At 46.2% G+C, this 26,747-nt stretch overlaps 1 protein-coding gene across 3 annotated transcripts in view; it reads left to right on the top strand.

The window, feature by feature from the left end:
• The first annotated feature begins 216 nt into the window (after positions 1-216).
• LOC142571623 (igLON family member 5-like) overlaps positions 217-26,747 on the top strand; it is a 423,151-nt gene continuing 396,620 nt past the window's right edge. For all 3 annotated transcript variants that reach the window (XM_075680131.1, XM_075680133.1, XM_075680132.1), the window contains exon 1: positions 217-820. In XM_075680131.1, the coding sequence (XP_075536246.1) occupies positions 682-820 (139 nt within the window). In that variant the 5' untranslated portion in view covers positions 217-681. The remainder of the gene's footprint in view (positions 821-26,747) is intronic.

Here is a 26,747-nt window from a genome sequence, read left to right as displayed (position 1 = left end):
CCACATTCTGCCACATCTCCTACTCGACGGGACCCGCGGTGTTCTCCCCCCATCAGAGTTCCAACACTGGGTCCTCGCTGGCGCACCACTCTCCCTCCTACAAGCGGCTTCCGCCATTGGCGTTGTGTCTGTCACGTGGCCTCGTGACGTATCAGTCCAGTTGCGTCGCACTGCCGCGGCGCGACGCCACCGACGCTCATTTGTCGATCGGGCCTCTTGTCGGTTCCACCGCACGCGGCTCGACTGCCCCTTCGTCCGGGAGCCTCGCACCGCCAGTTGCGGCGAAAATTCACCTGCTCTGTTGTTGACTGTGGCCCGTGGTCTGCCGGCGGATTTGAGACGAATGCGGACGACGACTATCGCGGTGTCGCTTTCTCGCAGCGCCGACAGCTCCTACTGACTGCAGTGCAGACAGCGGGGGATTTGAAAAAAAAAAAGAAAGAGTGCTCTGTGGCGAAGCCGACTGTGAGGCGAGTGTGGTACGCGCGCGCGACAGCGGTGTCTGATTGGATCAGCCCGCTGACTGTGTGACTCTTTTTCTTTGCTTATTTCATTTTTGCTGGTGTTCACAAAAAGCATGCTTTTCGGTCCTGGCTGAATCGCATCGCGAAACGCTCTAGTTAGACTACACAATAAACATACTTTGGTGGTGCCGAGGATAGAGAGAAGACGACGAGAAGCATGGATTGTCGTCGTGCCGCAGCAGCGTCTGCTGGCGCCCTGACTGTTGGGACAACGTTCGCCGGTGGATCGCATGCCAGGATTTCGGTCGTCTTCCTTATCGGGACTCTCCTCGGAGTCATCTTGCTCGCCTCACAAGGTCAGTGCAGCTTTGAACAATATGCGTGACACCACTGTGCGGGCTGTCGTGCCCCAGTTTGCTAAATTGTTTCCGATTACTTTTCAGGTGATCAATAATAATGACCCCACGGGCCTTTGCCCCGGCCTCGGGACCATAAGTGCGCTACGAGTGTTGTTGCGTTCACGAAGCTGTTCTTTCAAAATAACTCAGTCAGCAAAAAAACCTTTTGCGCATTGATTCTCTGTAGAATCTTTCTAGTCCGAGATTTAAATAACCTGCTCGCAACTTCCCCTCTAGGAATGATGTATTTCTTGTGTAGATCATTGCACACTTCATGTAAACTTGTACAATGTTTTGCAGTCATCATGACATGTTCGCGGTATAAACCTAACGTCTGTTAGAAGCACATCTGGTTAAAAGCGCATGACCAAAGCCTGTTCTGTTCAAGTGCCATTCAAAACGGCTAGTCACCTCTTTCACATGTTACAATTGCTTGTATTACACGCATGCAACGTGTGTTTCTTATTGCATTCGAGCTCTGCCGGCATCTCTAACCAACGAAAAGCTCAAGTCAGTGATGCTACCATTCACGTGAAAATTTTATTTGCGTGCGCCCACCTTTCTATATAACTGCTGGGGCAATAAGAAAAGCTGAAAAAAAATCTACTTGCTTTGACGGTGTAACATGCGCACACGATGGCAGGTCTGGTTTTAAGTGATACCAGAAGACATCATTCATCGAAACTCCTATATTGCTTGTGAGTATAGCCCCTATACTCACAAACAATATAGGAGTTTCAATTACTGGTGTCTTCGAGAATGGCTACGATAGTGCTTTTGATTAATGCGCTGCAACTCTGTTTTCAATGTCGCTAATGGTTTTGGGAAAGACATGAATAATGAACATAACGAAACAATGGGAGTGCGTATGTTGTGCACATTATTTCAGGCGTTGACGGTATAATAAGTGTAATGAGAAACATGTGGGTGGGAGCGGATTACGTTTCTTGCGCTCGATGTTGTCAGGTGCATATAGCAGATCCAGAATGAAATAAGCACTGATGATTGATAATAAACACTGTTGATTGACAGAAAACTGCCAGTCTTGACACAGTGTGCATGAAAAACAGAACAAAATAAAACAAATTAGGGACGGAGCAACTGCAAGTAAGAGCTGTTTAAACGCAAGTATCACGCGTTCTTGATCAAATCGGGAAATAGTAATACCGCTTCCTAATGTACACAAAATACTCAGCTGCACGTATACATTTACAGTGATAGCTGCCGCTATGTGTGCGTCTTCAGTTTTGCGCACCTTCGAAGTTCCCCAAACTAGTTAACAAAGCAACCTAACGAGTGGGAAAACAAAATACTTCCGAACTAATATTTTTCTTGATACTGAATAGCATGTATAAACAATTCTTGCTTAAACAGCAAGGCTAAGGTGACCTAACGTATACAATTCGGGTCTCGTTCGCTACGTTCATAGAAGTACCTCCTGGTTCTGCCATTATCTGGCTAATTACAGACAACGGTAACCGTGAAAACACTCCAGTCCTCTGCACTTCAAGTTCATACCGAACTGCAACGACAGCTCTGGCGCGTGTGACGAGGAACTTAGGTTTGAAAATGGCCCCTTCTTTCTTCTTAGAATGTTATAAACAATTAGGGAATTGTTGGTATTACGATTCCGCCCAGTCACCACGGCACGTATATATGCATAATTAAGTGTCATTGTGCGTTGCAGAAAGTGTAAGAAAACAAACCAAAGCTTGTTATAGCTATATTGCGTCTGCGCACTCTAATGTTCATTTACCCACACGGTAACGATACGCGGACTCTGCGAATGTACGCGTAGGTAAAGAAACAGGTTCATTTCGTACTTGCATCGTAATGATGAGCGAGTTCGTCGTACATTGCCTTTCCATCTTGTCGTTTCAGTGTTTTTTTTTTTCGCTCTTACGCGTACTAATTTAGTTAAAACTTTGCCTCCGCTCTCCCATTTTTTGCTTGGTTTAGAGGTAGCTCTTTGTGTCGATGAGACAGAGAAGCAAATGCAGTCTTGTCGACCACTGAAACGAGTCTGTAACCACTAACTTTGCAAATGCTCTTACAACTTTATCTGCTGCACCAGTAATCTATAAGTGTTCCCTGTTTACGTGGCGCTTGCTTCCCTGCACGTAGAACTTACGTGAAATCAGACACTGCGTCTAGCATACACTGGTGCAGAGGCAGTTTTTCACGTTGCGATATGTGGGTCGTGTCCTGTCCCCTACCCCAACACTGAGTAGCAGACTAGAACACAGTAGTTCAAGCCTACTTCTCCCCTTTTGCTGCGAGTACCCATTTGGGCTGGTTGGTTCATGATTACGAGCAACAAACAACGCTAAACAACAGGACGAATAGAGGGACACAGACCACAGCGCTGACTAACTAGCGCTGTGGTATGTGTCCCTCTCTTCGTCCTGTTGTTTGAGGCTGTTTGCTGCTCGTTCTCCCCTTTTGTTTTATAAATTTCTCTCTCCTCTATATCTTCGTATTTCTTCAACACGATTGTATTTTTACTACAGATTGAGTATATTCCATTAGTTTCTGCAATGATTTTGCTTTCATGAGGTCACAATACGAAAGCTCGGACGTTGTCATTTCCTGCACTGGAGGCGACACCGATTACAATATGGCTTTAGATTTAATTTTGAGCCTGTACGAAAATAGTGAGGAAAGCAAACGTAGTGAGATTCCGTGCCCTGAATGACGGCTGGCTGAATCTCAATCGTTCGCTGAAGCTACCTACACAGCATGGATGCATCCTTGCGTATTATACCATTATTTTGCCTATATGTTGCAGCATGCCGTAATTATTTGGTACCCCTATACTGAGAAAACAATAAAAAGCTAGGTAGACTATAAAAACAGACAGTGTGGTTCATCTAGAACTCAAATGGTAGGAGCTCAATCATTACTCTAACAAAGAAAAATTACAGGGTCTCTTAATACTTCTCTTAAGGGGTGAACGGCGAAAGCCTCGTCTTCCTCCTCTTATCATTCGCCTCATTAGTAAGAATTTTAGTCATTTGTAATCAATTGTAGTCGTTACGATTCGTCGTTAGACATATTGGTCATTAGTATTCATTACTAGTCATTACAAGTCATTTCAGTCATTATTAGTAGTCATTACAAGTTTCTAATCTTTTCTAATCTAAGTTCTAATCAATTGTGGTCATTACAAGTCATTATTACCCTCTACCAATCGCTATTATAGCGTTATGATTCACTAACTGTCACTGTCAATCATCTGTAATCTCTCTTTAATCTGTCTTTATATGGCGTGATGACGCTTCGGCGGACACTCCGGCGTTCAGGTCTGCTGACACAAACTTCGCCATGAGCCTAGAAAGGCTTTCGCCTTAAATGTGGGTCCTCATTCGTTAGCCACGCTAATCGAAAATCTTGACTATAGAATTCCTCTATCAGCTAACCGACAGTCATTACAGCATCGGTACTTGAAAGACTCTCACTTATCGAAGTGATTATACCACCAGAAAACTTAATTCTGGAACTATCGCATCCTTGAGCGAAAGAAGCAACTACCTGCCGCGGCGCCTCAGCGGCTATGGTCTTGCATTGCTAAGCACGAGCTTGTGGAATCAAATCCTGGCCGCGCCGACCGTATTTTGATGGGGGCGAAATCTAAAAACGCCTCTTTCCCTGTGCATTGTGGGCCGATGTAAAAGATTTAACGGTGGTCAAAATTGAGTTAGTAGTTCTGCGGAAACCTGTGGTCAAAATTAATCCATAGTCCCCACTACGGCATGCACCATAATAAAATCGTGGTTTCGGCACGTAAGAACCCATGATTCCATTAAATTCAAGGAAACAACTGTTCTCAATTTCTTACTTCCCACGCACTATCATCGACTAGGATGACCTTACCACAAAGTTGTTAGCCAAGGCAAGTTGCATTATTTGTTGCCTACTTACAGTGATGATATATGTTTTTCTCTGCGCAAATCGACCTGTTTCTCATGTACGCCCTCGTCTTCCTTTTGTTGTATAACAGCCGGCCATGATCTCATGATATAGATCGCAGCATCTCTAAATAAATAAAATAAAATAAAATAATAGGCTGAGTCGTCACCCAGAAACACTCAACTCTTGCTGCTGCTGTTGCTACGGCATGTTTAGTTATTAGGATTGCAAATTGGGAACGTTGCTAACAATCCATCTTCAACAGCACCACTTACGACAGGGACAAGCAAAAGAGCCCAGGCCATGTCCTTTCCTTTGCTTAGTTCCACATTTATAGCCTTGTAAGAGTGCAGTGACATTTCCGTGTTACATTCCTCTTTGTATCTATTCTTCTGAAGAGCCGGCAGGCATTCCCGTTTTGGGTGGCATTTCCCAGCCTGTTTGTTTCTTTCTTTTTCTCTCTGCTATTGTTATATTGAATAATAATAATAATAATAATAATAATAATAATAATAATAATAATAATAATAATAATAATAATAATAATAATAATAATAATAATAATAATAATGCATTATTATTATTATTATTATTATTATTATTATTATTATTATTATTATTATTATTATTATTATTATTATTATTATTATTATTATTATTATTATTCTCCCAACTACCCTTGTTCGTCTGCACGGTGTAAGTTCTATGCTTTGTGACAGTGAATGAGGCTACCCGATGCGTTTCAGCGACCGTGCATGACTCGCTGCTAGAATACATGCCTACGCACTTTAGTTTACCCGATAATGCCTTTTCTGCAGGGTCTCCAAGGCGGCCTTGCATGTTCGTGAAATAATTCTTGTACACGTACGCAAAGCTTGTTTGGCGTGTCAATAAAATGAAAAAATGGCATCCAAAGTAGCTTTCTGCATGCCCATGAGGTGGCATCGATACAGGAGTAAGCAACACAAGTTTAGAAAAAGAAGAGCACAGGAACAATATATATATATATATATATATATATATGTAGAGAGAGAGAGAGAGAGAAAAGGCATTGAGGTTAACAAGATGCGAGTTTCTCGTTTGCTACCCTGAACTGTTGTAACATCCAAGAGAGAGAGAGAGGGGGGGAACGCAAGGAAGGGAAAAACAGGGAGGTGAACCAGACGAGCGTCCGGTTTGCTACTCTTCACTAATCGAAACGGAAAGGCGCGCAGAAAGAGAAAAAGAAGGAGAGAATGAACACTGAGTGCACGTGGGAGGGATGCACAGCGCTATAAGCGGTCTCTTAAACCGGTGCACTTCAAGTAGTCCACTAAAGCACGGATCCTTCACTTTTTGTGCCAGAGACGAATGTGGCCGCGGTCCGAGTATGCTTGATTCAGAATATTCTTTCAATCTAACGTGCCACTAAACAAAGCTGTGTCTTTTCTTTTGTAATGAATTTTCCTTCACACTTGTAGTTTGCGTATAACGCAATGATCCCAGCCAAGTCTATTTTCGACACAGATGGAAGCAGCGCATTGGAATAAAAATTAGTAAAGATTGAAAGGTTAAATGCAGATGTGATGTGAAATAGGACATGGAATCAATGTTAACACTAAACTCTGTGGTCGCTTCCATTACACATTATTTGTAACAAACTCCTGAAGTCTGATTGACGTGATGCCTTTCCACCATAGCGACAAGAGGCGCTTATGTAACATTTAGCCTAATGACGCACGTTGAGATAAAGGAGCTTGCAAGGCAAGACGACGAAAGCAATTGTTGCTCGCGAGGACGCAAAATACGAATCGTCGGTGCTCATGTTTCTACCCTATGTTGCGGGAAAAAGTGGTTACTCATGTCTGACATTGCACATACTGAAATAAAATAGAGAGAGCAATAATCATTCCTTTCTTCATCGTAGTGGTAGGCATCACAAGACTCGAATAGAATCTCCAGGGTGCGTCAGATATTTGCTTAACAGAGTGGCTCGAGAGATTACAGAGAAACGCAAAGCGCTGCCCCGGAAACGGGAACAGGGGGAAAGGATCGAAAGTTTTTAGGTGCCACCTAGCGTTGAGCTGCGTGTTATAGTGAGGCAGCACTATCAAGTTACTCGCTCGCAAGCCATAAGCATACGCAGTCACACAAGCAAAATCGTTGATTGGAACAACACAAGGTATCCACGATATAAAGGAAAATAAGAAAGAGAAAGAAAGGAGAGCGGAGGCCTTTCCGAGAAAAATTCTGCGAGTTAGAAAACAGACACTGTTTTTTCGCTCCGAACAGCGAGTCCGATTGCTTCGCGCACGTAATAGGAGCCGTGCACGCCAAGAAGAATTCAAATAAAGATAGAAAGCGGCAGCTTGAAGGGCAGCGCGACGTGTATTCGGCCGATTACGTGGTTTATTGAACTGATGAGTCGTGCAAATGTCGTATAATAATCTTGATGGTGTTTAAGTCACTTACGTAAGCAAATAAGGGGTTTCGGCACAAGAACAGAATGAAGGACTGAACGACAGCTTTGTGTAGGGCCCGAATAACAAAGCGGCATGGAAGAAAATTCATCATGTTATCTATTGTCTTATGTTCATTTTATACGCAATTGTTTTGACAGCTGGCTGTCCGAGAGCGATAGTAGCTTATTAAGTGAAACTTTCTTTGGCTATGTCGCCCGATTTCGCATTCATGTTGTCCAGTAAACTGGGCCGATACGAGATACGATGTGATAAAAATAAGTTGATCCTAATACAAGCAGACTATACGTACGCGTCATCGCAAGGGTATTAATGTGGTTTGTAACGCGGATCTATACTGAACGTATTGTTACGAGCCAATTGTCCTGCGGATATAGAAGGAGATGCTGAAGCGTAAAGCAGACAAGAGGAGGACGGAGTGAGGTCGACCATTCACTATCTTTGTATTCGTGCCTCACTTTTAGTGTACTTTTACATAGCGTAAGCAAACCCCCTTTTCTGTAGATCTCCCCGAAATATCTTGGTAGAGGCGCAAGGTAGTTCACAAGCACATCACGCAATTTCGCAGCGGACATCTTGTGGGCTATTAGACATGTCGACTGAGAGCTCCACTGGTTCGGCTTCGGCTACCACTACACCGATTGTCTTGATCTAACCCCGAGACCCTGGCCCTTCTGCGGCACTGACACCAAGGACGTCGACGACTGGCTGATCGAGTATGAAAGAGCCAGCAGAACAACCGGTGGGATCCGACTGCAATGCTAGTTGACGTCATGGGAGCGGCCCGTGTTTGGTTTCAAACACAGGAGGAGGAATTGACCAGTTGGGAAACCTGCAAGCATAAACAGTAGGAACTCTTTGGAAAGCCAGCTGGACGCCAGCGAGCCGCCAAGAGGGAACTTTCGTGCCGGGTCCAAACATCTGTAGAACTGTACATTGTGTACATTCAACATCTATTAGCACTCTGTCGGTGGGTTGGCGACAAGATTCTGAAGGATAAAGTCAGCTACATTCTTAAAGGCAACGCCAACGACGCCTTTTATTTGTTTATTAGTATACCCTCGAGACCCAGTGGGCTTTACAGAGGGGGTGGGTACAATGCAAATACAAAACAACAAAGGCAATTTACATAAAAAAACTGTTTGCAGCTAGTAAGTGTTCAGTAACTACAGACCTGAACAACGCTTGGTCCTCAGTGGCAGCGATGGAGGGGGGAAGGTGACTCCGCTCTCTACTTGTCTTCGGGAAGAAGAGAATGTAAAAGGAGGTTAGTGCGGCACAAAGGGACGGCTACCTTATTTGGGTGGTCAACACGCGATGAAAAGTAAGCCGGTTCTGAGATGAGTTCCTGTCTAAGTACTTCATTATGAAAGAAAATTTTATGAAAAAGCAAGAGGTGGGAAATCGTTCTTCTCGTTACCAGGTCTGGAAGGTTAAGAGTGGATTTCATCAAGGTGACACTGGCAGTACGAGCAAAATTATTGAGTATAAATGGAGCTTAACGGTTCTGGGCCGATTCTAATGTGTGAATTAGCGGCTATGTGTCAATTAGCGGCTTACTCGTATACAAAGATTTCTCAAGCGTCGACGACGTTATAAGTGAGTGCCAACGCTTTGAAGAAGCAAAGAGCCGTTGTGTCTTACAGCAATTCGTTCGTCGCCCTAATACCGCCACTATATCTCATCGTGTAAAGACGTCCAACCGCCTGGTGCCGATAACTTGCTGCGTCTTGTCCGGCACGAGATTGAGGCTGGGCCTCCATCGCTTCCTCTGGCTCGTTCTTATGACGAGTACCACCCGGCTTTATCTCTGATTCAAGCTGTCATACGAGAAGAGTTGGAGAACGCAGGCATCCGTCCTATCTGTACTGTTAGTAGCCCTACTGCCAGCAATTCCTTTCGACCTCCCCGCCCACAATCGACCTCTCTCGGATACCGCGACCCAAACCAGTCGCGCACACACGACGGGAAGCCAATATGCTTTAACTGCAATGGGATAGGTCATATTTCCCGCCATTGTCACTATGGTCGGCTTCCGCGCCCTCGTCCCGCGTACACCTACCGCCCGGAAGAGAGCCGGTCCTAACCCTTTCACACCCGAAATAACCCACCGCACTATATTCCTGCTGCCCCGACTCCACGCTGCGACCATCGCTCGCAGTCGACACAGAGCCACCGTTCTTGCTCACCAAAGGCCCGTCGCTCACCGTCGCCACACCCTCGCCATCCATATTTGGAAAACAAACTAATGCAGATCCTGGAGGTGATGCTACATCGGCCGATCGACCCAGAAATTCTCTGTTGACCCTGGTTACCCGAAGAAACTTTTTTGGACATATAAGTTGACGGCGTGCCCGTTTCGGCGCTCATAGACACGGGGGCGCAATTATCGGTTATGAGCGTTCGCCTTTCTCATCGTCTCCGCAAGGTTCTGACGTGCGCGGCGTCACCTGTGGTTCGTGTTGTCGACCGCGGTACACCTTGCGTCGTTGGGATGTGCACTGCTCGTGTGAGCTTCGCGAGCCACCTGATCTCAGTTCTATTTGTCGTTCTGCACCAGTGTCTACATGAAATTATCCTCGGCCGTAATTTCCTGAGTACCCGTTCTGCTTTCATCGACTGCTTTTCTGACCTTCTTCACCTTCTAATTCCCTTCAGCGCCCGATCTCACCAAGGAGTCACCACTGCGTTTATATGTGTCGCCGAGTTTGTTCACCGTCGACCAACTACCGCGACGTATGTCACAATGACCTCAGATGACAGCGACTGCGTCATCTATCCTTTCCTAGACGCTCTTTTGACAAGGCGCGTAGCCTCCCCTCACTCCGTTGTGATTGTTTCTGCAAACCAGGAATGTATGCTTATTCTGAACTTTGCACGCACACCACAATTTGTTCCCGAAGGTATCATGCTTGGCAGCATAGCGCCTATTGACCAGCATGACCCGCAGTCTTCTGAAAGCCCTAACACCAGCACTTCACTTGACACCCTTTTTGACGCAATGATCGCCCCAGACTTTTCAGCTGCTCAGTCTGATAACCTTCGTTGCTTGCTAGCTGCTTACAACGACGTTTTCAATTTTCATTCACCCCATATCTCAGCCAGACAAAAGTTGTCGCAGTGACACTGTGAAGGCCAGTCCTATCCATAGGGGTCCTTACCGAGTGTCTGCGACTGAACGGCACGTAATCCAAACGGAAGTCGAGAGAATGCTTAATGAAGACATCATCGAACCATCTACGAGTCCTCGGGCGTCCCTTGTGGTGCTCTTAAGAAAAACAAAAGACAACACCTGATGGTTCTGCGTTGACTATCGGCATCTAAACAAGATTACTAAGAAAGACGTGTACCCTTTGCCGCGAATTGATGACGCCCTCGAGTCTTTGCATGGCGCACATTACTTTTCTTTTATAGACCTTCGATCCGGCTATTGGCAAACCGTTACCGAAAAATACAGGGAGATGGCCTTCTTTATAACACCCGATGGGCGGTACCATTTCAAAGTTATGCCATTTGGCTTGTGCAATGGTCCAGCAACATTTGAACGAGTGATGGACTCCCGTCGGCGCTGTTTCAAGTGGTCTGCTTGCCTGTGCTATCTCGATGACGTCGTCATTTTCTCTCCTACATTCTCCAGTCATCTACATCGACTCTCGACAATTCTGCGCGTCCTTCGCGATGCAGGTCTTGAACATAACTCTGCCAAATGCCACTTCGGCCGCCGAGAGATCACTGCACTTGGCCATTTTGGTAGTTAGCACCGTCACTAACTTTCCGACATGTCGTTCTACTGAGGACGTTCGTTGCGTTTTTGATCCTGTGTTCACATTTTTGTCCGTTTGCGAAAGATATTGCAAAAATAGCACGACCCCATACACTGTAAAAATGTTTGCATCCTTAAGCTGGAACCGCATGGCGCGTTTTTCGCGAGCGAAAAACGCGACGGGCGGCAAACGCCCGCGTTGCCGCCGACGCGCGAGCACCCGTACGAAGAAAAGGAGCGGCGCTTTTGCGCCGCGTTTTCCGGGTTGCCAGACAACATAACTCTCAACGACATGTATTGTCTCTGTTACCGCATATATAATATGCCATTAAACTTACAGAACACTACAATAAAAACAATCTGAGTGTAATTAGACAGCGACATTTCTTTCCGAAGTGTATTTATCAAGCTTAATTTCAAGCAGCAATATCGTGTGCGAAACTGCGACTATGTACCCTCCGCATGCTGAGAAGCCGCTGCTTGTTTACAACTTCACATATAAAAAGGAGGGTCGGCCGCTTACTACCGAGCAGAAGAGGCGATTGCTACTATTAAGGGGGATGCTGATACTGAAGCAAGAAAAAATGCGGGTCAGGAGGTACATGTGGGTGCGGCCTGCCTGGTTGAGAAGAGAGCGAGCACCATACACTGGTAATATTATTAGCAAATTGTCTTGCCAGTATTAGCGATGAGACGCGACGCTTCTCCACTTTAGTAATTAGGGCCTCGTTGAAGGTTGCTTTGTTCATTTTAGGTGAACACGATGCGCGAACCAACACGATGCGCGAACGAAATCACGGTAGCACACGTTTTCCTTGACGCGCGCGCCAGTTCTGCCGCGAAAAAAAAAAAAATTCCGCCAAGGAGGTTCCGTCGAGATGCGCAGAGAGCAGGGCCATCTGGTGGCAAAAAAAGGAACCAAAATTCCACGTGACCAAATGCCACGTGACTTACTTGAACTCTGATTGGTGGACGCGCCGCGCGACGCGATTTTTTCTACTCCGAGCAGCAGCACGCGGCGGCGCGATTTCGTGACGGATCATGCTGGGCACGCGTCAAAATGACGCGCGCGTCCCACCATCCGCGCGTCAATCGCGCCTGAAATCGCGCCATGCGGTTCCGCCTTTAAGAGTGTTTTCTTGCCGCATTTCCCTTCAGGGCCATAAAAAATTTCGAGAGGCCCACAAAGGAGCTCTAATTAGACGTGCGATGATAAAAGACGTAGTTGAAAACTACGTAATCATTCTAAGCATAAATTGACTACGGCCTACCAACCTCAGACGAATGGCTTAACAGGACGCCTGAATCGAACACTTACCGACATGTTGCCCATTTATGTGTCTGATGACCACCAGGATTAGGACGCTGCATTATCCTTTGTGACATTCGCGTACAACACTTCCAGACATGACACCGCTGGTTATTCGCCGTTTTGCTCTTATACAGTCGCAACCTTACATTACCCACAGAAATCCTGGGGCCTTCTTCTGGGTGCCCACCCACTGAATATGCTGAACGAACTATTGCCCGTGCCGACTATGCTCACCAAGTCGCTTGCACTCAATTTTCTGAGCCCCAAATCCACAAGCAGTCTCTCTACAACAGCCATCACAGGATCACCCATGTAAAAAAAAAAAATTATGGGGTTTTACGTGCCAAAACCACTTTCGGATTACGAGGCACGCCGTAGTGGAGGGCTCAGGAAATTTCGACCACCTGGGGTTCTTTAACGTGCACCTAAATCTAAGTACACGGGTGTTTTCGCATTTCGCCCCCATCGAAATGCGGCCGCCATGGCCGGGATTCGATCCCGCGACCTCGTGCTCAGCAGCCCAACACCATAGCCACTGAGCAACCACGGCGGGTTCACCCACTTCTTCCCTAGATCGCTCGTCTTCCTAGGGTCCCCAGCACGACGTGTCGGACCATGCGAAAAACTGCTCTTCCCCTACGCCAGTCCATATCGCGTGTACCGCCAAGTGACTAATGCCACTTATGATGAGTAAAACCAGAACGAGGTAAAAGCGGGAGCCAACGTTTGGACAAGTGCACTTGTCTTTTTCAAGTTACTTGTCAAATGGCTCCATTGCTGTCTTCGTTATCATCTGCTCATCCCTGCACGGACATTCTGAACGTTGTCCGTCTCAAGCCCTATTGTGCCCCGGACAACTCTTAATATCTTGTGCGCAACTTTTCCTTTTTTTTTCATGTAGCCATTGTTCACCAGCACCTAGTCAGTGCTTTCGCCGCCGTAGGGTAGTGTTATGAGCCAATTGTCCTGCGGATATAGAAGAAGATGCTGAAGCGTAGAGCAGACAAGAGGAGGACGAAGTGAGGTGTATCGTCTGTCGTCTTTGTTGTTGCTGCTCCACTTAAGTCTCCTTGTACATAGTGTAAATAACTCCGCTTTTCTATAGATCTCCCCGTAGCAGTATTTCAATGTCATGGCAGCCACGGACCTCGTAGCATGAACCTTTAGCAGTAACCAATATCAGTAAGTGTGTCCAGCAGCATGTCTCACGAGATTTACCTGGAAGATATCGCTTTACTTACGTAAGCATCGTCTGGTGGTGGTGGTAACACGCAAACGCGCACGCATCCACGCACGCACTCACGCGCAAGCCCTAAGAACAAGCAACCACACAAGCAAAATCGCTGACCAAAGCTACACAAGGTATCCTACTCAGTGAGCTAATCGTTCCTCACTCAGCGAGAAAACCTACAGTGACTTAACCGTTCGCCTGTACGGAGAGTGTGCGAATCAATTCTTCTTTTTTTGTTTTTTTTACCTGAGGTCGACTAATTGGAATTAATGACTTTGGTCGCTTAGGCAGCTTTAATCACATGTATGAATGTGCCAGGAGCTCACACGCACTTTCCCGCGCATCTTTCCAGCCCACGTATCCGAGGTCGGCCTCACCTCATAAGATACTGCGGGACACACATTTAGTGATGGGTTTGATGGGTCTGTACATCGTCTACAATGAGAAAGGGAGCCTTCAATGTATCCACACAATGTTACGAACCTTCACAATGCTATTCTCGAAGGAACTTTACAGCTAAACACACAGGCCACAAATACCGCTCAGAACTACGTAGCTTTGTTCGCAGGAAATTAATTTCTTGTGTTAGAGCAGGAGTATCTCGTGGGTGCTTTTTTTCTATGATATATAGCAAGCTCGTAAACAACGAAGTCATCATAAAACTATCAATTCAACAGCAGCGCACTTGTTGAAACTTAGACGAGAGAGAGAATAAACGTGTCTATTTCATAAGCGAAGCTCTAGAGAGGCGTCCTCATTCAAGAATGCCTTAAGCTCGGGCACGTCGTGGGCCCTCGCAATCAGCCGTTGCTGATCATCGAGGTCGGAGCTGGCCAGGGCTCTCTTCCAACGCTCGTTAGTAGGATAAAGGGTCGGAGGGTGTAGCAGTGCCTGTCTGCCACTCCCTACGATCTTCCTAAGGGACTTGAGTGCTGCGCAGAAGCGCCAAACTAGTGTATATCGAAGTCATCATAAAACTATCAGTTCAGCAACAGCGCACTTGTTGAGACCTAGACGACTCTTAACTCCCATTCACACACACGAGCGCTGAACTGCAACTGCGCAGGAATGAAGTTCTGCACTAGTGTGCGATTTACAGTTAATCTGTCTGAACAAGGACGCTGCGGTTTAATCGATAATGGCCGGAGAGCTAGCTCACCAATACCTCCTGAGCAAGTTTATCATAAAAGGTCTTTGCACCCCAGCTCTGATTTAACCGAATTCTTTGGTATTCTGAACTATGTTAGACGCACTGACCAGTCTTTTTGAACGACCTTAGCTATATAATGACGTCACACTCAAATACCAGCTTGGGTTACCCCTGCGTATAGGTACCGCTTACTCTGTCTGAAAGATGGAGGTAAGATTCGAGGTCATCTAGACGAAAGTTCCTTGAGCCGTGGAGTCGAATATGGATATGAGTATGTCACTCCTTCTTAAAAGTGTGACAGCATCGCCAGCTTCATCGTCTACTTTCAAGTCTTGCACATATAGGCAGAGCTACAGCATTCAGAGTTCACGCCTCTCTATGTCTTGGCATCCATCATTAGAACTGATCATCATCATCATCATCATGATCATCATCATCATACTATTTTATGTCCACTGCAGGACGAAGGCCTCTCCCCGCGATCTCCAATTACCCCTGTCCTGCGCCAGCCGATTTCAACTAGCACCCGCAAATTTCCTGATTTCGTCGCACCACCTAGTCTTCTGTCGTCCTCTACTGCGCTTCCCTTCTCTTGGTACCCATTCTATCACACTAATGGTCCAATAGTTATCTAATCTGCGCGTTACATGACCTGCCCAGCACAATTTTTTTTCTCTTAATGTCTATTAGAATTAAGAGACTAATGTAGCAGCATAAATTGCAATTTTACTCTTAAGAATATATGATCGTTGTTTGAAATCCATGATATTATTTTCCTAGATATTTGGGCGTGTACCTCCTGAATTGCGGTAAGGTTCAAAAATCCCTAATCTTTGCGAACTGAAGAAAATTTTCAATTCATTGTTTGCATACGTACAAATGGGTTAGTAGAAATGTAATAGCACCGAAATACTCATGCTTTCCAGCCTGAGCACCTTCGTATGCTGTAAATCGTGGGGAGACGCTTGTTTTCTTCCCAGTTCCCAGTGGGCTCTTTCCTTCTTCTTTCTTTTTCTACGCTAGCAGAGGCAAGATGGCTTTGAAATGAAACCCGTAATGTCTGGTTATACCGAACATCCACTGAAGCCTGCAGAAACAACTTGAAAAGGAAAGAATTCGTTCTGTCTCATCCAGAAAAACATTACTGGTACATATCTCCAATAATGTCCCACGATATTGTGTCCCACCATATCTTACCAAACAAAAATAAATAAATATGTACGATGCAACAAAAAAAAACCTTAACAAAACAAGACCGCGGGCAATTTTCTACATCTGCCTCGGCACCTGAATAAAATTTTGATTTATGTTCTTCGAACATTACCAAAGTGCCACAAAACTTGTGCGGTTGGTTGAGAAAACAAGCCAACTGTTTGTTATTAACGAAGAAAAGAAGGATGCAGGGCCGAAAACTGCGTGCCTAACTTCAACAAACAGACAGCGTGAATTCAAGAAAGCACCGGCGACAAAGAGAGAGTTTCTCTCGGGTAAATATGCGACGTAAATTGCCAGGAATACGACTAGAATATAGAAGAAAACACAAGAATGAATGAAGTGTTCAGTTAGTTCAAAGAATAAAAAAAACAACGTGGAATAAGGTCGTGGCTCAAAAGTGGGCGTCGTCCTTGCTGTCTTGATCTGCGACTCACTGGCACCGATATTTGTTTTTTTTTTACAAGCGCCCCAGGGTGTCACGCTACTGTGTCGCCCCAGGGCGACACGCTACTGAGAACGAAAACTGCAGACGTGTGAGAGAAGCAGAAAAGAAAAGTGGCAAAAGAAAAAGAGGCAAAGAAACGAAGAAACAAGGCCGAAGCAACTGTCAAGGAGCAATGACAGAACTAGGGGAGAAAAGCGGAAGAAACTAAAGGTATTAAAGATGAAGAGAAGAAAAACCTGGAGAAGGCAAGGAAAGGACAACGTCCAGAAGTGAGCTTTATCTCAAATTCTTTTCTCTTCCACATTTTTTTCCCTTCGTGGTTCATCGCCAGCTTTCTCCTTACGTTGAGCGCAAAACTATGGCGCTGAAAGAATAAACGGGCCAAGGTACGGGGCAGCACTCACAAGCGCAAAACAGTTTACGGCCAGGAAGCGACCCCGCAAGTTTTACGCACGCGAATTTTCTCTCGAGTCCGGCTCTCGGCGCCGCGCGACGTTTACGGTCAGCGCGGTTAGCGGGGCCTGCTCGTGTGGGCCCTTTCGCCGCGCTCAAGGCAGTCAAGCAGGCGCGCAGACGGAGCAAGAGGGCCTGCGGGTGGGTGGACCATCCTTTTGTTGTCGGTGTGCAGCCGTCCTCGTGTTGTTGGTGCTCCGTTCTGGCTCGTGTGTCTTGCCGGACGCCAGAGCCTCGGAATGCTCCTCTTGGAGCGGGGCTATGTTATTCTAAGGCCGCTCAGCCCCCCCCTCCCCCCCCCCCCGCATCTTCTCCCATTTCTTTTTCTGTTTTCTCATAGCGGCTACCGAGGGCGAGGAGGATGGAGGGGGGATGGCGTCGTGTGGGGGGAAACTGCACGCCGATTCCAGCGAGTCAACTTCGGCTTGCGGGCAGCCCTGGAGGCAGCCCATGTACAGCTTTTGCGAGTTTGTGGGTGCTACTTCTTCCGCTTTGGTTTTCATTGTGTATTCTTTTATGTTCACCTTTTTGTATGTGCGATCCGATAGCGGGGTACATTATTTAAACGACTTGCAAGAGCCCGTTCGACTGACCCAATTGATAGAACTTATTTCATGGCACGGAAAAACAGTGTGGCCGTTTTGCCTTGAAGGCTGCACGGTCAACAGTAAATCTCGCGAGAATAGCCGTGTAAGTATTCGAGATAGCCGATTCCGTTGCATTTTCATGAAGGACCACAACTCAAAGCGCTGTGTGTGTGCGGTTCTCCCCTTGTGTCCCGTCTTGAAGTGCTGTATTGCTTTCTGTTGTAATGAAACGGTGCTCGTGCGGCGTTGCTGTTTTAGTGCACTTTTACATTTCCTATACAGCGAGGCGTACAACGTCATAAATATTACACTTCTGAAGAATCTGTGGCGCGGCGCTTAAGAGAGCAAGAAAGTTTGACACTTGCGTTTTACCACGGTGGTGTATTTGATATTCCATGTACAACAACGAAATATGATTGAGTTTCGCCAGAAAACGACCGGTGTTCCATAAATACGCCATGCATAAAAGCCAAGTCGTTTTCAGAATTTAGAGTGCGCTGTTGTTCGACTTGTGGCTTGCCCCGTGGCAGTGGGAAGAGGCGGGCGCTTTGGTAACGTTTGCACAACCGCATGCTATTTGGATTTCTCAAGTCATGCTACACTTTGCACCACGAAATATTTTTTTTGAGCCAGCTACCGCATCTTTTTCAGCACAAAAAGGTTGGCTTCTAAAGTGGGGCTACTAGTGTAGATGCAGCAAACCGGAAAGCTTTTCCCAGGAGCTGTCTGTGGTCTGCTAAGCATTATATAAAATACAGTATTTTGCCGGAGAAAAACCACACGCAACAGCATTCGTTAGGAGCCGGGCTCGAATCGGCCTTTCGCTCTGCATTATATTTCGTGTTTCATGGCCTGACCTCCGCAGGGAGGCAAAAGAACTTGATGCACCATGAACAGCTAAGGAGAACACCAGGCTAACCTAACCTAGATACTCTGCTCAAAATACCGTATCTTTAATACTCTCAAAAGTGACTTGGCGTCTCTAAAATAATTCCACAACTCTGTATTTTTTTGCTGTAACTTAAATACGTTTGTGAATATCTTGGATTCAGTGTTTAGGATATGCCCTTCCTCATTGTTATGTGCACTACCGACGAGCTCGTCGCGGTGAACGTGTCGTGCGTCGACGGCCGGTCACGTCCATTGCGCCTGTCTCACAACTGTTAGGGGCAGCAAGCTTAGAGAGAGGGGGCATAAAAAAGAAGAAGAAAGAAAGAGAGAAGGCGCGGCTCTCAGGCTTGACCAAGCGAAAACTAATCTAACCTACCGCTCCGTTCCAATAGCAGGCTTACAGCATGCGTGGTTTGCTTTAGAATATGAAGGATGACATGTTGCAAAAATTGATCAGTCTATCTCGGCGACACTAAACTAAAGTCATACCACTGCAACGACGGACACCAAGGCCCGTGAAAAAACGTTGGCGCAGCTTTATCCTTACTTAACAGAACTTATAACAGAGGCAAGTTGTTAGGTATAGCAAGGTATAGTATAGCAACTCCTCCAGCGAGCCAATAAAGCTTTCTAGTAAAACTACGGTAAGTCTTGCTTTCTTTTACACTTCGGAACAGGAGGTATCTTGTAAGTATTTATGAAGCAACGAAATAATGTTGTGGGGCTATTTATTACTCTATGTCATCTACGATTCTGCATTCGGTATGCAATACTGTACTCAAATACTTTTTCGCGGGGTGTTTAGTAGCTTACCTTAAATACATTTTCCGAGTGTCTGGTACAAACCTGGAAAACACTTCTACACTAGCGCATTTTTTTTTTGCTCTATTTTAAGCGCTCAGACGAATCGTGTCGAAAACAAGACACGACGAATCCACAACGCGGCGAGTCTGAAAGAAACAAAGGACACAGCGCCGTGCATTGCTCATCAGCGCGGTACCTGCGTGTACGCGCTCCACACCGCATTTCAGCGACGCTTTATACATGCAGCTCGTTGCAGCTCGCAGGGTAGCGACGCTGCTTTAAGTGGACAGGTAGCACGCGTACCGCGCACGAGCTCTGCGCAAGATTGAATGCGCCTTCCCCTCCAGCACTTGCCCATCGACCTCAGCGTGTGCCTCGCTTCCTGTTTATTTGCCCTCGTGCGCACTCTGCGCGAGCTTGCTTTCGAGGCTGTGGTCTCGGAGGATGGCCGCAATTTATTGCGCCTCTTTTCTAGTGCGCAAACAGGCGCGTCTGCATGGAATGACCTGGGGGCTCTGGAAGCCTCGGTGGCACGTTGCTGCGAGAGGAAGCAGCCTTTACGTCATCGGGGCAAACAAATGGCTGCCTTCCTACGCCGTGGCCGAGGCCGGCGGTGACCAGGTGGACTTTTCATGGCTGACCTCCATTTATCGGGCTATCTAGTCCTAGCTGTTGGCTGCAGAGAAGCGTAGTCTTTGTCGAGCTTCCTTGGAATGAATAACGCGCGACTGTTTGAAAGTATTCGTACAAAGCGATGACATAAATTACGGACCCGATACCAGTTTCTTCTTAGATTAGCGCTCTATTGAAGTCTGCCTCACTCACCGCTGTGGACCAGTGGCTATGGCGTTGCGTTGCTAAGCACGAAGTCAGGAGAACGATCTCGACCGCGGCTGCCACACTTCAATGGAGGCGAAGCGCGAAAACACCCGCGTGCTTGGATTTAGGTGCACGTTGACAAACTCCGGGTGCTCAGAATCAATCTGGACACCCCCCCTCCCCCCTCCCTACTAGATCGTGCTTCTTTCTCGTAAAAATATACACATTGTTTTTAATCGGCCTAACTTACACAATCATAACTTTTCTTTAATGTTACAGGAGATTATGAATGCTGGCATGTCATGTCACACACACACACACACACACACACACACACACACACACACACACACACACACACATATATATATATATATATATATATATATTATATATATATATATATATATATATATATATATATAATATGAGATATACAACCATGAAATATGCAGTTTCTTTCATGTGATCTTTAACTTCTTATTTGCAAACACACACACATATATATAAGTGTGTGTGTGTGTGCGTGTGCGTGCGCGTGTGCGTGCGCGTGTGCGTGCGCGTGTGCGTGCGTGCGTGCGTGCGTGTGCGTGTGCGTGTGCGTGTGTGTGTGAGTGTGTGTGTGTGTGTGTGTGTGTGTGTGTGTGTGTGTGTGTGTGTGTGTGTGTGTGTGTGTGTGTGTGTGTGTGTGTGTGTGTGTGTGTGTGTGTGTGTGTGCAAAATAGAAGGTAAAAATCACATTAAAGAAACTGCATATTTCATGTTTCTGAGAGGGCAGGGCACTGCAATCCCAGGGCACTGCAATCACCACCAGTACACTCTTAAACACAATTACACCCTTTGGGTTGCACCTTGCCACACAACGATAATCGTCATCTGTCTTGTTGCGTTTCCTTTCCAGAAGACCGCTGCGCTCGCTACTTTCCCGCGGATAATACTTTGTCATGCTGATGACGCGCATGCCTTTCGTGACTTGGAAGTACCGGGCTCGCAGCGTTGAAGAAAGGAAATGTGGATAAGACAGATGACGATTATTGTTGTGTGGCAAGATACGAACCAAAGGGTGTAATTTTGTTTAACAGTGTAGTAGAGCCCAACAAAATGAATGTTTTTCAGAAATAACCAAAGGAACAACATCAATAAATGCCCCATGGGTTTCTATGCTTGAACAAGTCACACACACACACACACACGGATCCTGAACTGCCCGATCGCAAAGCGCAATGTATCAAGCCACTCTAGTGTTAATGATCAGTGAGTGAGTGATGTTATTAGATAATGATTTTGATTTGAAATTGTATCGCGATCAAGCCGAGTTCATTTTCTTACCGGATTTATTTGTTTTGTTACTTAATTTATTTGATGTACGTGTACCCTCAAGGCATGAAGGCATTGCGGAGGGGAATGAGTTGAGCAGAATAATTTGACAAAATACGAGTTACATAAGATTAAAAAAAAAGGTTCTAATTGCACAATTTGACCAGGCTGTAATATAAACAAACAGCAAATAGAAGTGCGTCAGAAATAAAAAGGAATGTGGCGAGTAATTGACACGTTTTGTTTGTGCAATATTAATTTTGGTTGCATGAAAATTACATTTTTTACCAACAGTTGCGATTTCTGTGGAAAGACGATTCCATTCCATTGATGTGCAAGACAAAAATTAGTCTAACGAAGCTTTAGTGTGACAATATTAGAGATATACAGACTTTGCGTTACATCTGACTAGTCGAATTGAGACAGGAAGACAGAAGTGGCATTGGGTCAGAAAGATAATTATGACACAACAGCTCTTAGTGTAAGATCGCATGTATGCGGTGCGATTTACACCCGTTCCTGTTTTATACGAGCGCCCTAACTGGTCCTATAGACAAGCCTAAATAAGCTAAGATATCCTGGCTTTTCTTTAGAACAGCGTATTGAAAATTTATAACAGTTTAGTATGTACACACTGCACGTGACAGAGTTTAAGAAATCCACAAAAATTTATTGTCATGCTATGTTAACTCACCTCACCGTTGACTCATTCCACGAAGCTCGAAAAAGAATCTGAGCTGTGCGAACTATAATATCGACTTCTGCTGCTACATCACGGTTGCCGGCGGCCTCGGCGCCGTTTTGTAACGTGCTCCGTAGAGGTCGGGCCAATTTCTCGCGCCACTTGCGATAGCACGCGCAGCGTTCGAGCCGCATTAAAAATGCGAAGCAGCTTCTTCGTTTCTTTAAGCTCGAAGGCAATAATTGCATTCCGGTTCTGGTTTGGCCCTCTCCGTCGGGGTCCTCCAAAATGCACCGCGCAGGAACACCGACATACGTGCGCGAGTCTGAAATGAACCCGGCCCCGCGAATGCTCTCGGCCGCCTCCGGGTCCTTGTACGGCATTCCTTTTACACGCCACAGCTCCGTCTAGTTTGGTGGCCCAGCTGGACGCTCGCACCGGAGCGTCCCCGCTGCCTTTTGCCCGGAATGAAGAGCGAAGAATCAGTGGAAGAGCCGAAAATCGAATTCCTCTCCCCGCTGCCCTCGCCGCTCACAGGGCCGAGATAGCCTCACCGCGCTTGCGCGAGGATCCTTCCTCCACTTGTGCTTGTTTTTCTCATTCTTGTCGACGCCCCCCCCCCCTCCCGCTTCTCTCTTCATTCACTCTACTTTCTTCTCTGTTTCTTCCGCTCGTTGCCTCTCCGTCGGACTGCCTCAATACTTTCTCCTTTGAGGTCGAATCCCTTGGTTCTCCCCTGTCATGCACTTACTATTACGTCCTTTCTGTCCAGCTCTCTCTTTCTCTTGTCTTCGCACTGCATCAGTAAGTTCTACCTTTCTCGCTTTTTTTTTCAACTGCGGCAAATCTGATGCGTGCGCTTGGCCGAGGTCCTTCTCTCCGGGCTTCCACGCTTATTAAGGCTTATTCGACTTCCTGGCAGTCTGCGATTTCGCCTTTTTCGGAGACGCCCGCTGTTCGTCTTTCTAGTGCTTGGGCTGTGAGTTTTGCCAAATTTCTTAGTTCACCGGCTATTTTTTGTTCCTGTAGAGTTTTCAAAAGCACGCCACGCATTTAAATTTTTTTGTTACTCTCACTGCTAGTCCATTTAGGTAGGTCTCACTAAAAACGTATTGCTCATCATTGAAAAATGTGGAGTGGCATGCGAACAGCGGCGTTTGAAACAGCAAGCAGTACACAATATCATGGTCAATGAAATGACTAGCGTAGCAAGAATAAAATACATAGTAATATAAGGGAAATGGGCTCATATTCAGCAACTAAATCGCTTTCCCAGGAGCGTTCTCTCATTGGCTGGCACGTAGTCGCCTGAAGAATAGAGAGTAAGAACACGAAATAGAAGGCGTGCACATTAACCAGTGCATACCTCCGGCTGGTTAGCCTTTGCTTGTGAATGGGAAAGTGAGTACAAAATGGGACATGAGTGAAAAAAAAATCAAACAGTCTTATATGGTTCATAGTACGGGCTCCTGGTCATTTATTAACGATCATAGCCAGTAATTCTGAACCTTGCCCCCGCAGAGATCTGTCGAGCTTACCCGAAATGTTGTGGTGGTGGTGATGATGCTGGTGTTGACTTGTAGCAACAGGCGGGTTTAGCCTGGCGATAAAGACCGGCAATGTACCGGCTTATCTCAATGGGCAGCATTTTTCAACACGTTTCAGAAGACCACCCGGACTTCAAGAGCTATCAGTTAACAACATCGAAATGGTGTGCCCTTGTAATAACGTGCGTATTTACGGCCCTTATTCGCCATTTTTCTGCTGCGTTATAGCAGCGTTTTATTCCGGACCAAAACTTGCTACAACGCAGCAAATACGTTACGACTAAGTGCCGCAAATACGCCTGTTAGAAGGTGTACCCTCTCGAGGTTGCTAATTGAAAGTTGCGTAAATTTGTTGTGGCCTTCTAAAATATCATGTTTAAGAATGCTGCCCTTTGCGTTACGCTGGTACATTGCGGGGAAGTTCAACAGATGTCTGCAGGGGCAATGACCAAAATTTCTGGAAATGTCGGCGTGATAACGAGACGATTGGCGCGGTGATATATTGTCTATTACATACATTATTTACGTCAAATAAATTCCATGGATCTGGTACTCAGGGCTGCATACAAGTTATCTGTAGCAGCCTGTGTCTTCAGAGCCTTCTGCTTTCATCATTGGTTGCTGTGGAGAGATTGAGGCGGAGAGTACCTTGGCTACCTCATTTCTGTATGTTCTTCAGACAAATATATCGAAGCGTAATATAAATAAATAAATAAAAAATAAATAAATAAATAAATAAATTCTTAATACTATTAACAATGACGCTACGGAGAGTTCAGCCTACGTCTCACATCTGTCCGCGCTGATATCCAATGCTTCATGCACTTTTTTGTTCGTTGGTGCAAGCGGCGTTGCCTTAATAACATGAATAGAAAATCCACACATGCAGCCCCGTACAAGTTCAGTCCACACTATGGAGCACTCATTCATTCATGCATAACTGCACACGACCACTTATCACAGAGGCTGATAGGATATATGAGAGCGACAGCAAACTGTCAGCACCAGAATACAAGAAAGTAAGGCTTCAGCTTAGAGGCTTCTGTTGAACGAAGTGGATAGAGTCCGCGGTTCTGATGGGGTTAATTTCATCCGTTTATTTTTCTGCTATTGCGGAATGGTCACAACATCAAATAGTGTTGACGTCCAACGCAAAGATGAGACAAGAGGGAAAGCAAATTTCAGAGGGGAAAACCTCCGTAGGAAATTTGGGACATTGCTGCTCGTACGAGCTATAAAAGAGTGAAGGACAAATTTTACTGAAACGTATGTGAGAAGTAACACATGAGGTTGACGGCAGTACAGGGCGATGCATGAGACTTTGTGCTGCTGCATGATGTACTTACTAATTAATTACTTATTAATTTACTTCTCAAGATGAACTAACACATTTTATCCTCACAAACGCACACAGTTTTACAACGCAGCTGGACTACGGTGACTAGCAGTTTATGGCCGCTGCGCTGAATATTGAACACAGCCATTGAACACTGGCTATTGAAACGCGCGACGGAAGTCTAAAGTTCCAATGAGCACTACGAACACATATACGTGTGTGTACGCAAGGCCGCCCGTGGTGCTAACACGGTTCACGCAAACCAGAAGGGTATCGGGTCCACGCTTTCTTTCGCTGCTGTGACAGCGAGAAGACAGTGGTTCGAATATCGCCCCCAGCAGCAGCGGCAACGAGAGAGTGCGTGCGCCGAGGGCTTGTTACTGGAAGATTGATCTTCGATCCCGGCTTCCGACCTCTCCACCGCGACCGTTGCCCTCTTCGCGACTGAAGTTTGCTACACCGAGCACAAGGTCGTCCTTCTGCCCCGTGGCATGTGTTTCCTTTTACCGCTGCAATGCGGTTCGCCGAGGCGCCCCTCGGCTAAGTTTATAACACACTCTTGTTTGATATATCTTTTCATCCAGCCGCCGAGTGCCACGCCGCTACTCGTGGTCGACGAGCTATTGTCGAAGCGGCTTTTACACGACCGCTGACCGGGAGAGGCTCTTGTTTCCGTAAACGTGGACCAAAGAAATATAAAACCAGGAACAGCGGCGGATATACAGGCACACCATAACATAAGCGTACACATGCCTCTCGCCAAGCCCTTCTTTCTTTTCGCGAATGCCGTTAATGTGTTCGTTCTTGTCTCAGTGTCTTTAACTTTCCCTATCGTGCTCCTCGTTGCGCCTGCGCTTCTCTTACTGGTCTCTGCTCTTGCTCGCCTTTCGTGCCATATATATATATATATATATTTCTGCGTTTCTAGCTTTCAGGACCGAGATTCATTCGTGGAGAATATGTCACGCGAGCCATATAGCCGACGTGCCCGACTTCAGCGAGGGTAGAAAAAAAAAAAAAGCAGGTTCCTGCTAAAAGGTTTTCGTGTTTTGTCCCTACCCGTCGAGAAGAGGGAGGAAGAGGGCAGGGGGAGGGGGGCAGATGAAGAGGCCTTGGTGACGAAAGGTCAAAATGACTTTGCGGTGCTCGCTGCCGCGATGGCCGCCATTACGGTAAATTGAGAGGTCGCTCGAGGAGGAACGAGAACAACAGCCTCTGTGACGCAAAATCAAAACGAACAAGAAAGAAAGAGAGAGAGAGCGAGAGACGAAGAAAAAAAGAGAGAAAGGAAGCGTTTGGCTCGCGCTTTGAACATCAGGAGTTGAAACATAAAAGTAAGCGCTGTAAAAATGACAATAATGGTTTGTTTTCCTTCCCTTGCTGCCTCTTTTTAGGTCGTCGTTGTTTCCAGCGTGTGCATGTGGTGGTTCGATACTTCCTTGGGACAGCGATCATTGTTTTGCGGTGAATTTTGCTCTGCTCGCCTTTTCGTTCCCGTAAGGTCGTGTGGTTGAGCTCGTTTGCGAGCGCACCCTCATCCACCTGCCCCAATTGTTTGAGCAAACACTTTCGTCCTTTTACCTCCGTATGCGTCGGTATAGCGCTAAATGTGACCACTGTGCCGCGCATCGCGATCAAGTTGTCTATCGCGCACGGCTGTCTCGTGTGGGGCACGGTTCGGCGGTACTGACATGCCAGGTCACCTTCTACGTAATTCACAGCGACTTAACTCGCCCTGGTTATCGCACCATTATCGCGTGAATTCGGAAGGCCATAGAGAAACACTAGAGGTGAACGCTAAGTATATATGTGTCAATAATTTACGCTTGTGTAATAGCAAACTTTCCGCTCCTATTGCGAAAGGAGTCTTGGTAAGCTATAAAAAGCGTAGAAACAATCGACGGGAGACGTCGACGCCTCCGAATTGCGGTGGGGGAACGCCATGACGCCATTAATTTTGGCAGC

This window comes from Dermacentor variabilis, chromosome 2, assembly GCF_050947875.1.
Source record: "Dermacentor variabilis isolate Ectoservices chromosome 2, ASM5094787v1, whole genome shotgun sequence".
NCBI lineage: Eukaryota > Metazoa > Arthropoda > Arachnida > Ixodida > Ixodidae > Dermacentor > Dermacentor variabilis.
This window is presented reverse-complemented; position numbering and strand designations above follow the sequence as displayed.